Source organism: Magnolia sinica, chromosome 2 (assembly GCF_029962835.1).
Source record: "Magnolia sinica isolate HGM2019 chromosome 2, MsV1, whole genome shotgun sequence".
Taxonomy (NCBI): Eukaryota; Viridiplantae; Streptophyta; class Magnoliopsida; order Magnoliales; family Magnoliaceae; genus Magnolia; species Magnolia sinica.
Window position 1 is genome coordinate 16424784 of NC_080574.1, and position 12795 is coordinate 16437578.

At 39.8% G+C, this 12795-nt stretch overlaps 1 protein-coding gene across 2 annotated transcripts; it reads left to right on the forward strand.

The window, feature by feature from the left end:
• Positions 1–9889, forward strand: LOC131236433 (probable E3 ubiquitin-protein ligase RHC1A). 2 transcript variants are annotated; one of them, XM_058233580.1, is made up of 3 exons: positions 1–1033; positions 2144–2252; positions 9706–9889. In XM_058233580.1, exons 1-2 carry the CDS (start codon positions 139–141, stop codon positions 2179–2181), a joined length of 933 nt encoding a protein of 310 aa, XP_058089563.1. In that variant the 5' UTR covers positions 1–138; the 3' UTR covers positions 2182–2252; positions 9706–9889. The 2 variants fall into 2 exon arrangements, with proteins under 2 accessions (XP_058089563.1, XP_058089562.1); XM_058233579.1 differs by having other exon boundaries at positions 2–1069.
• The last annotated feature ends 2906 nt before the right edge of the window (positions 9890–12795 follow it).

The window sequence follows — 12795 nt, forward strand, 5'->3', positions numbered from 1 at the left end:
AGAGATGGAAAGAAAGAAAGAATCGCTTTCTGCATCTCCAAAATCCATTCTTTCTACTCTTCCTTTCTCCTCATATACACCTCCCAATCTCTTTACAACACAACAGAAGAACAAAACCAACCTATTTGAACAAAACCCATGTCTCTAAATCCCCATCCTCGCATCAGACTCAATCCCATCAGAAGCTACAGCCTCTATTGGTGCTACCAATGCCATTGTGCGGTCAGCATCCTCTCTCCCTCCCCCACCGAGATCATCTGCCCCCATTGCTTTGGCCAATTCATTTTCGAGATCGACTTCGCCCGCCGCCTTGTCATCGACCTCACCGCCCTCGACCCTTCCCCCAATTCCCGTCTCCTCGAAGCCTCCATCGCTCTTGGCCCGCCGACCTGGCGCCAACCCTCCGAATTAGACCACCGGAGAAGGAACCCGCTCTCCCAATCCGAACTCGGAATTGTCCCTAACCATTGGGTCCTCTTCCGTACTGAGGACCCCACTCCACCGGCCCGGACCCTACCGGCTCGGACAGCCTCCCTGACAGAAAGTTCTGGCTCTTCCCCTGCCCCAGAAGTCAATCCCAACGATTACTATGTGGGGCCCAGGTTCAATGAGCTGATCGAGGAGCTGACTCAGAACGACCGCCCTGGCCCACCTCCTGCACCTGCTTCGGTAATCAATGCACTGCCGATGGTGAAGATCACACCAGCCCATATGACCGACGGTTCCCATTGTCCGGTCTGTAAGGATGACTTTGAGGTTGGCGGGGAGGCGAGGGAGATGCCGTGCAAACATGTTTATCATTCAGATTGTATTGTACCTTGGCTGCATATTCACAATTCTTGCCCAGTTTGTCGACAGGAGCTGTGTATTCCCTCTAACAATGAGCTGCCTGTTCCCTCTAACAATCACCTACAGAATGATGGCGACAGTTCACGTGAGGAATGGGGTGGGCACCGCAGGCGGAGGAGATGGATTCCTTTCTCCTTGTCATGGCCTTTCCGTTCACCATCCAGCAGGATCTATCACTACCGGGGTACTCTGGATGATGGTGCCTTCAATGCTCGTGGTGGTAATGGTTCAACTTACTTTCTCCTTTTTATTAAGAATTGTAGGGTCCTGATTCTTAAGCCGGTTTGGGATTGCGTACGTGTGACGCGGGATTAGAATCCAGAATGTTGATCTGATGGTCCCCACCTTGATTGGGGATTCCCCAAAACTCACTTAGATCAGAACGTCCTGACCCTTCGATTAGCGGCCTATAAATAAACAGTCATGAAAAAAAAAATTTACAGTAATGTTCCACATTCAACAGAAATAGAGCCAAGACCAAAAGGATAGGATCTCTCAATCTGGACCTCTTTTTGGCATCTCCCATCCATAGTGAGCCCAACAGATCAATGGTCTGGATTATTGCACCATGGGCCCCACATGTCTCAGAACTTCTGCTAACTGCTGAGGCTGTGGACCCCACAATCCCTTTTTATTCAGTATGGTGAAAACAGGATAATTTCTTTCTTTCAGTCACTAATGTAGTAGTATCTTTACAACTGTAATTGACCATTGCACACCCTTGTTTGTGATTTTTGTTTTCCAAAATTTTCGTATTCACATACCATTTGTGATCATTTTGCGTTTGGTGGTTTGAAATTTCATCGCATGCTATGCAATTCAACTTATGAAAAATAGCATTGGCGTCCTAATTCAACTCATCACATTTGCAACCATTTTGGGGTTTATGTGGTTTTGAAAATCTACAAAGCCTAAACACAGATATAGAGAGTGGTGGCATGACTTCAGTTTTCTAGTGAGCTACGAATACAACAATCCTAGTACAAAAGGATAGTTTAAATATCGTATCCTTCTAAGTATCTGCAATATCCCATACCTATATTGATGTTGTGTCCATTTATGTACCCTAACCATACACAAGTATCCATCCCAGTTAGAAATCCTTCTTACATGGCCCTACAGAGTTCAAGCTGAACTTGTTACGAAGGCTGGTTTGATTGGTTTGTATTCTTCTTGCTGTTGTTTTTATTCCTTTTGGTTTTATGGCCGTTGTCTGCTCATTCATCTTGCACTTAATTTTACTAGGATGAAAATCATAACAACTGTATATTGAATTTTTCCATGTTCCTTTCAGGATTTAGATCCTGGTGGTCCTCTTGGTTTATTCTCTAAACCTTTTATATGGTGCTTCTTGGGTTTGAAGCAGTTCATATCTGCTTCATCTTTAAGCTGTTCTTGGACAGGTTAGTAAGTATTTAATTCGATTTTAGCCGTTATCAATACCCAATTTCTGCCGTCTTTTTTTTTTTACCCCGTTTAGTATGCTTGGCCATTTGATTGCAACATTTTCTTGTACCTTCTTCAACTGATATGTATAAGGCCATTATAAGGTATTACCATCATTTGCCTGTGAAGTTCTTATTTAGCCAGTTCTTATCAGTTCATCTCCATTTTACTGGAGGTTATTTACATTGTGTATTTGTGGTTGCTTATGTTTGCAAGGTTTTTATAGATACTCGCAGATAATGATTCTTTTTTTCTTTTTTCCAATTCATCTGTTGTGCTTATCATTGCCTTTGGGTAATAATATTCATTACAAGCTCTGACTGATCTGATAGCCACAAGATTTATACAACAAGAACCTTAGCTGTTCTGATTGAATGTTGTTTTAACTGATCTGACCTTTAAACTGGTACCCGAAAGGTGTGAAATTCATGCAATTTCTTACTGCCGGCTATTATAATTGCATCCAACCTCAGTTCCTTGTCCTGTCGAACATATATGTGAAATTCATCCAATTCTCTTACGTAGAATTGCACTTCTAGCAGTTGTACACTATAATACGAACTGATTGGTTATAAAATAAAAAATAAAAAAAGAGGAAAAGACCTCCTTTTTTGCCTTCTGTTAGTTCAGTAGCTTTTCATTTCCATTTCTCTTAATAAAAAGGTTTTCAAAATTCTTCAGATACTAGGAAGTGGACTTTAATATTTTTTATATACCATTTCATGAATTATTTTCATGCCGTTGTTATTCTATTCAGTCAATAATCCTGAATTTCAAGTTTTTCCTGAAAGTTGAGGGTGCATTTGGTTGTACCAAATATCATGAAATTTCATGATATTCAGTGCAACCAAGTGCACCATAAAATATTTCAGATGTTAATGATATCCTTTCACTGCATTTTATTGAATGATGAACAGCTCTGAGTCTATGTCCTTCAGATACTCTTACTTCATTGTGTTATTGAAATTACCAACAAAGGATATCCTTAGTTCCTCACAAGCATGCTCAAATGGGGATGCTTCCACTAAGAAGATTCATTATAAGACGAAAACATAAACTTGTTGAAAAAACAGATCAATGTGAAATACAGCTTGAAAGTATGCCAAGAAGTTGCATTTTTAAATGTATTGGGGAAAAAAAAAAAAAAAAACTTGTTTATGGCAACTTGACGAAGTAGGAAAAACAAATTAAAAGAGTGTCCTATCAAGTAACATTTTATAAAAGTCACAGAGACTGGCATTTCGCAATTACCAAATTACCTGATATGTTAGTGGGGTTGAGAAAACAAGTTTACACAAAATGAAAGAAAGCTGAGAGTCTTCCATATTTAAATGTATAGAAGAACAATTAATTTTTTCAACCATGGTGAAGTATGAAATTAAAAAAAAAAAAAAGGAACGTGGGTCCCATCTTTACTAACATTTACAGAAGTGACAGGTAGATCAGCATTTCATAATCACCAAATTACCTTTATTAGTTAAGAGGGAACTGCTATATCAACTATAGGTGTTTGACTCAAGGTATCCCGTATCGGTATCGGTTGGCGTAACGGTGTCCTCCAAAACCGATACGGATACGGGGGCGTAACGGTGATACGGGGGCGTAACGGCCCGTAACGGCGCAAATTTTTTTTTTTGCCAAAAAAATATGAAAAAATATGGATTAAATCCAGAATATTCTAAGCATTCCAAATATGCATTCATTTATAATTTGGAACATGTTTATGGTGGTGTAACGGTCCACTCTTTGGTGAGAAGTTGTATCGGACTGTCTGATGAATTTATGAACCAGATAACCTGAATTTGATCATATATTTAATTTTCTAACTATCTACTATCAATGATAGATATATTAGAATGAATGTAAAATGAAAATATCTTACATCAGGTGTTTGCAATTATTTTTGAGGAATTTCTCGAACATACCTGTGGTCCTGTGCAGTGTGGTGCACGTGACTGTGATAGTGTGATTCCTGTCTATGACCTAACATCAAGAATATTAAAAAATAAAAAATAAAAAATTAGTAGTGTCTGATATACTCCCTGCAACTTGATTAAGGATTACTTGATTGGTTGTCGGGGGAGCTATTTTAAATACAAGTTCGGCAGTGTCAAGTGTGTACTCGGCTTCTTGCAATAATACTGTTGTGAGCTGTCTGCTGCAACAAATACTTACCTTAACACAAATATATACTCACAAGTCACAATCACAAGTCACCACCAAAATGAAAATCTGCTTTTTTGTGGTTGCTCGACCTCCACATCATCGTCATCGTCACCATCAGGCCGAGGCTGTCCGATAGGTGTAGGTGCTACATATCCATAATATCCAGTGCCATAAGGAAATACTAGATCAACGAAACTAGAGGATGACTGATCCTGACTAGGCAACGACTCTGACCCGGAATAAGGATATCTACCAGTGCCCGTCGAATAGCCATACTGGTGCCCATACTCAGGCTGTTGAGAATCTTGAGATTGAGAGTGCGTCTGCTGTGATGAGTAACTTGGATTTGGATCTAGATATCTATAATCATATGGATATTGATCAGGAGGGCTACTCCAACATGAATGTGATGGAACAGGCTCAGTATAACCATCATAATTCAATTCACCATAAGAATATCCATCATAATAACCAAGACCATGAGCCTGCTGATGTTGGACCTCCCGGACCGGTGCACCACTAGATGTACCCACCTCTTGCGGCTGTATCGTGACTCGGTACACTCATAAGTCCGACCTCGTGTACCACCTCGTCAGTTGTTCATCGACATCATGATCGTAGGCAGGTGTATAGGGCCGAGCAACACCGGAAGTGCCGGCCACCGGGCGGGGGTCATCGTCTTCATCCAGGCACGGTCACGCTACCACTTTGCTCGTACTTTTTGTTGATCTTGAGCGTATCAGCGTGGCATAAAGCGCGCCCCTCTTCTTGGGTCCAACACATCCGCACGACTCTCTTGTTGCGCTCTGCGTATTTACGGGTCATCAATTTCCAATTCTTCACTATCCTCTTCAATTTTTTTTCCCTTGTTTCCAACCAAGGTAGAAGTGGGTCATCCTCATCATAAATATTATCCAAGTTTATTGGACAGTAGTCTTCATCAGCAGCTGTAATGCTCCTATGATGTCGTCGCATTCTTAGTTTTATATTGTAGTGCATGAAGACAAGTCTATCTAATGTTCTAGTCTGCAATCTATTCCTATTCTTTGAATGAATGAGCGCAAAACAACTCCAATTCCTTTCGCAGCTAGAGGAAGATGTTGTCTGGCTCAAAACTTTTACTGCAATTTTTTGGAGAGCCTTCGTACTCTCTCCAAAATTAATCCACCATTCGGCCGGTTGCAATCTAGATACTGCATGCTGTGCAAGAGCATCTCCAAAGCTACCAAGGCGATTTCCAAATGTATCTAATTCATTTAATGCCTTTATTTGCAGATCTAAGTCGGGCTCTAATCTCTTTATCACATTTTTTAGCCCGACACGAACTTCATCATCCGCAACAAATGATTGGGCATATCTATACCTAGGATTTAGGTAGTAACCTGCTGCATGAAGATCGTGATGGAGTTGGTTTGTCCATCTCTTGTCGATCATCTTCCAATAAGTCTACCAACTTCTACAATCACGTTGAATTGCAAGCTTTACCTTATCCATGGCATCATATATGAAGCCCATGGTAGGTGCTTCATCGGATTCAACAAGACGGAGTACCCTCATTAGTGGCTCCATCACCTTTAGGATCGCCTTGACCTTCTTCCAATATTTGTTGTCCTGTATGGTGTTCGCAACTTCGACCAGTATTCCCGATGTCTTCTTCACATGTTTTGTGTTGAGCCATTCTCGGGAAGCGAACATCTCACTCAACTCTTCTCTATGCTGGAATAAACTCTCTAATGCTATAAAGTTTGTTGCGAATCTAGTCGCCGCAGGCCTCAACAATTCTCGTCCTTTCGTAAACTTTCTCATTATTGCAACTACTTGATTATGATTGTAAATAAACGTCGTCACTTCCCTTGCCCTTTCAACCATTTCCTTAACATTCTTCTTCTTCCCAATATCTTCCAATATAAGATCAATACAATGGGCGGCATGGTGACCCAAAAAGATGTTTTCTCTTATCCATCAACATATGTCCTGCAAGCTTATATGTTGCTTCATTATCTGTCACAATCTGCACTATATTCTCCTCTCCAATCTCGTCACAACTTTATCCATTAGTTCATTAATATAAGTAGAATTTTTGGTTGCCTCGAGGCATCAATTGACTTGTGGTATATAGTTCCTAAGTGGCGGTACACTATGAATTGATCATGCTGCGTCTGGTTGGGCCGGTCCAACCATCACACATGATTGTGCATCCTCGGCTTCGCCATACAGGTTTAAAGGTAGCCACGTATGCTTTCACATCCGCATACTCTGCATCTGTCCATTTCCCCTAATCTCCTTAGCCGTAGGAGCTTTTATTCCTTCACCTGCTTCTGCTGCTGCATCAATTACCACCTGCCAATATGGAGAATGTTGGCATGTATAAATAACTTTCTTTCTCTACCTAATTTCTCAACGGAAGTTCTACTCCACATTTGTTTTATCTTCTTTTGTTTAGTTGATTCTTTCCTAAATAGGATTGGATCAATAGAGGGTCTTCTAGGCTCATTTACTTCTTCATCCAAACGTATAGGGGCATCATGTGAAGATGTCTGTCGTCGGCTCCCAAACATACGTCCTAAGTTATCAGCTTTGGAGAGAACATTGTGCATCATTGTGAACCCTCCTTTGGGTCGATATGACATGCAAGTGATTCTCCCATTCATGAAGCCAGTACATGCCAAAACATGCGGCGACGTTCTTCCTCTTCACGAGCTAGACGGAAGCTCTCTCTCCTAGCTATAGTAAGTTCTCGATCTGAATCTTCGTCAGAATCAATAATATCTTCATCACGAATGCCCATATATTCAGGACCAAACACTTCCTGTCGAGCTGCATCCAAAATATCATCTTTCTTCTTTTGTACAGCAGCACGTTTACCCTTCGACTCATCTAGACTAGCTTGCATTAAAAGCATTATCTCTTTCGGTACTCTACTACATGGCGCAACTTGACCCTTTCGATGTGCCAAATGTTGTTTGAGACGGGTAATTCCACCAGTCACTAGTCTATCACAATACTTGCACTTCATTTGGTGCCTAGTACCACCAACCCTCTCACAATGTTGCCATCCAATATCATCACTTACTTGTTGTTGGCCAGATCCAGACATTTCTTTAGGCTTAGGTAGACACTAGATAATTAGATTTGAGTATGAGTGTATCTGTGTATGACCTATGTTAATAAAGATGATTTTATATTCTAACTAAACCCTAAGAAGCTCCAAGGCAAAACCTGTCCAATATAAGCAAATAAAAACATAAAGTCACTAATTCGAAAATAGAAAAAAATTATAAAATGACACCCCAAATCTGTAAAATGCACATTAACATATTCTACCATGATTAACACATCATATGGCATGATTAAAACAGTAATACAACCATTAAAAATTGATTTTTCGAATTTTAAAAAAAAGGGGCAAAATTCATGCGTAAATAGAAAAAAATATTTAAAAAATATAAAATGGGACCCCAAATCTGTAAAATGCACATTAACATATTCTACCATGATTAACACATCATATGGCATGATTAAAACAGTAATACAACCATTAAAAATTGATTTTTCGAATTTTAAAAAAAGGGGCAAAATTCATGCGTAAATAGAAAAAAATATTTAAAAAATATAAAATGGGACCCCAAATCTGTAAAATGCACATTAACATGTTCTACTATGATTAACACATCATATGGAGTGATTAAAACAGCAAAACAATCATTAAAAATTGATTTTTCGAATTTTAAAAAAAAGGGGCAAAATTCATGCGTAAATAGAAAAAAATATTTAAAAAATATAAAATGGGACCCCAAATCTGTAAAATGCACATTAACATGTTCTACTATGATTAACACATCATATGGAGTGATTAAAACAGCAAAACAATCATTAAAAATTGATTTTTCGAATTTTAAAAAAAGGGGCAAAATTCATGCGTAAATAGAAAAAAATATTTAAAAATATAAAATGGGACCCCAAATCTGTAAAATGCACATTAACATGTTCTACTATGATTAACACATCATATGGAGTGATTAAAACAGCAAAACAATCATTAAAAATTGATTTTTCGAATTTTAAAAAAAGGGGCAAAATTCATGCGTAAATAGAAAAAAATATTTAAAAAATATAAAATGGGACCCCAAATCTGTAAAATGCACATTAACATGTTCTACTATGATTAACACATCATATGGAGTGATTAAAACAGCAAAACAATAATTAAAAATTGATTTTTTGAATTTTAAAAAAAAGGGGCAAAATTCATGCGTAAATAGAAAAAAATATTAAAAAAATATTAAATGGCACCCCAAATCTGTAAAATGGATATTAACATGTTCTACTATGATTAACACATCATATGAGATAATTAAAACAGCAAAACATATTAAAAAAAGTATAAATACCTATTTTTGATAAATTTATGAAAAATGGCCCACCAAGCTTTGATTCAACAAAATCCGCCAATATAATGTGTTTTTTACTCAAATATCCAGCCAAGGTTGGTCGAAATTAGCAGTAGAAGGAGTGAGAAGGAGTTTGGAAGCAAGAAGTTTCGAAAAAACATCAAAAACGGACCTTAAAATGCAAAAAAAAAATGGCCGTTTTTCGACCGTTACGGGGCTGACCGTTACGGGTGACCGTTACGCCCGTATCGGCCGTTACGCCCGTATCGGGCCCGTATCGGCCGATACGGGTACAAAAATTAGTATCGGCCGATACGGCCCCGAATCGGGTAACGGTGCGTACCGTTACCGTTACGTATCGGCCGTATCGGCCGATACGTAACCGATTTGGCATTCCTTGGTTTGACTGCAGCTGTGCCGAAGAAAATCAAACTGTGCAACCTATTCAAAAAAAAAAAATTAAAAACTTTTTTCTTTAAAAAAGGGAGAGAAAGAAGGCTACATGCTACAGATGCGCACACATGGTATTCAGCTTGCAAAAATGCTAATTGGGCAGGAGCGCTTCCTTCAAGAAATGGTGTGGTCCTCTGTCCACACTGCCTTTTTTCCTGTACCAATTTCCAAGAACATAGCAGGAATTCTGTTTTAGACTCTGCTAAAGCACTCCTGGAATATCAGGCACATGAATTGCTAGGGATCAGATGAATATGGATATGGATTTTCAGATGAATGTTCAGCTTTAATATGAGAATATACTTCCATGCAGTCTTGTGCTTTGCATTTATACACAATTTGTAATCTGTTTCAAAGGCTACTTTTATTAATCAGCTGGTGCCACTTTGATTCTTTCTAGGCACAGCACAAGATGGATTTCATACTGTATAGGATTGTGCAGCAGTTGGTTCGATCAGTGGAATGTGAAGTAGGGACTGAAACAGTTATGTACTTCAAATGCATGCTCATCGTTCCATCTTATGTAAGAATTGGCCCTTTGGGTCCATGTTTATCATATTATCTGTTCTCATGCATGCCCTCAAGCTATTAAAACATTTTCAAGATAGGGCGTGAAGTGCATTATAGTGAAATTAATATATGTCCTTATGATGTAGATCTGTCTCATCAGCATCATCTAAGTCTTATGCCAACTAATTTGGGTTGGCTACAGGAATCCTGTTCTGCTCAGGATTCATGAGAATAAGCTGTGGCCATAGTTTGACATCAGCTGCCAACATTTCCCAACCCTCCTTTATTTGGGTTTGGAACCGGCAATAAGAGTAGCGGAGTGTGTTAAATATTTATATCATCATCATCATCATAGCCTTATCCCAGTTATTTGGGTAAGTACGAGTATCCTTTTGCCATCCATTTCAGGCCCTTCATCCTCAACTGAAACTCCCTTCCTTACCATAGTCGATATGGTCTTTGTTGCACTGGTGAACCATCTAAACAGAAAAAAAAAAAAAGAGGATAGCATTGTCACTTCTAAGTTGGTATCAAGCACTCTCTCTATATAAGTGTTGCACGTTCATGAGATCTGGATCATTCATATGTGGACCTATAACAGATGGGTCGTGCCACATTAACCACACTGTTCAGATGATCCTAAGCACCAATTGGACATCGTTCACGGATTACGCATGGACAGTTTTTTTTTTTTTAAGGCCCAACAATGGTTGATATTCAACAAGCAAAAACCTGCAATGGGCACCAAGATTCATCCAACTGCTGTGGTCTCTAGTGTCTGGTCTATCCACTATAGGGGGCACTAGAGATGAATGTTCTTGATCTTGTACATGTAGACGTGTTTAAAACCCCTTCCATGTCCTTAAATAATGCAGAGTTTTATCAGGGTTAGTGAGCTCGCCTCGAAAAAAAAAAAAGGGTTATGTCCTCATTCCATTTTTTTATAACACCTTACTAGCAGGTGAGCTGCATGTGAAGTAGGTGAGTATCAAGTACTAAAAATAGTTTTTTTTTAAAGACAACTAGACATTTAAAAAAAAAAAAAAAAGTGATATATTTTTAAATTTGCAAAAAAAGGTGGTGGGATACACGCATTAAATAGTTTTTTTTTTTTTTTTTTTGAAGTTTTTTCTTTTCTTTTTCCTCCCTATTGATGGTACCCCAAAAGATTGAAGGTTCATCTGAGCCACCACCATGGATGGGCAGTAACCCAAAATTCACATTGATCAGACAATCCGAAGTACTCCATGGGAGACCTTTTGTCTTTGAATGTGGGAGTCCCTGTTTGTGCAAACATGGATTGAAATCCATTTGAATTCTGGCTGACTCTGACAATCAGATTCATGGCTTCATGTAAGATATTTGTACGTGATTTTGTGGAAAGGGTCTACATGACATAAAATGGCATCCACTTACTACACGGTGCATCTCTTGCGCATGTGTGCCATGTTGACACGTCCCATAGGATCACCACTTCAAATTATGCTCCTGCGGCACACTTTAAAGCAAAATGACATACAGATGTACCATCCAAATTCAATCTTGTCCACATTTCCAAACGCAATACATGGTTTGATCAGAATCCAAATCCATCTTTCGTGGGGTTTGAAAATTTACCAATTCATGAATTTGGTGTGCCATCCAAACAGGCCCTTAATAAATTAGACGTTAGTCTGGTTGAGACAATTACCCAAGATTTTTAATGTGACCTTGTCCATTACATAAAGGTCGCCCCACTATGGTGGTCCAATCTAGATCATATGTCAGAGTTACTGTCTAGATTTGGTTACATAAATGTACCAGGTCATCATCCGACCATCGGATTGGTGGACATTTGTTGACGGTTAAAAAATAAAAATATCCAATGGTCCTATTTCAACAAACTAGTGTCCATTTGAGCCTTGGAACTGCCTCATTTTTTGCCCTGTATCCTAAAATGATATGGCAAAATGGATGGACGGTGTCAATAAAACCCATACATCACGGTGGTCCCTAAGAGCTTGTCCATTCCTAGCTAGGGTTGGGCTGGGTAGGACCCAATCCGCGTCCAGTTTGCAGTGGTGCAGTCCAACAGATGTGATTTATGGGTTGGAAATTCGAAATAATCGATGGTACCATGGATGAACGGTTAGGATCTTGTACATGTGTGTCGTCTGGGGATATCGTGAGTTCAATAAACTGGGAATGTCAACTGGTTGAACATGGGCCAGATCAGGGCCACATGTTCTTTTATTCCAGAGCCCATTGGAAGGTTACTAGCCCAGCCCGTTAAGCAAGTGGCCCAAGCCGAACTTGTAAGGGCCAGGGCCGAAGACCCAAAGCAGGCCTGATCCATTGGCACCCTAAGCCGCATCCTACGTGGCGGCACATACCACTGTGGCACATGTGCCAAGTCAAGACAGCTCACTGTTTCTTGTGGTGGGTCCACTCGAGCTTTGTATCTACTTCGTTTTGGGCTGATGCCTCAAAATAAGCCAGCAAAATAGATGGACGGCCTGGATAAAACACATGCATCATTAGGGCCCACAGAGCTTTGGCCATGTGGTGCTGGAGGGATATCCTGAGACAGGAAAGCGAATTGCCTGCTGAGTAAAGTCTGTGGAGCCCAACCGTGATGAATGTGTCTTATCCACGCCCTCCATCCGTTTTTTTTCCAGCTCATGTGGACCCACACCACAAGAAACAGTGGGAATTGAATGCCTATAGTTACTGGGGCCACAGAAGTTTTGGATTAAGCTGATGTTTGTGTTACCTTACGAACACATCACTGTGGGCCATAGGACGGTTTCAACTGTGGACGTCACTATCCCACTGATTCCTGTGGCGTGGTCCACTTGATGTTTGGGTATGCTTCGATTTTGAGCTCATGCCGTAAACTGATCTGAAAAAAACGGATGGACGGCGTGGATAAGACTCATACGTCACAGTGGGCCTACATGATCAGCCGTCTAATAACAACACAGGTCCATAATGCACGAGA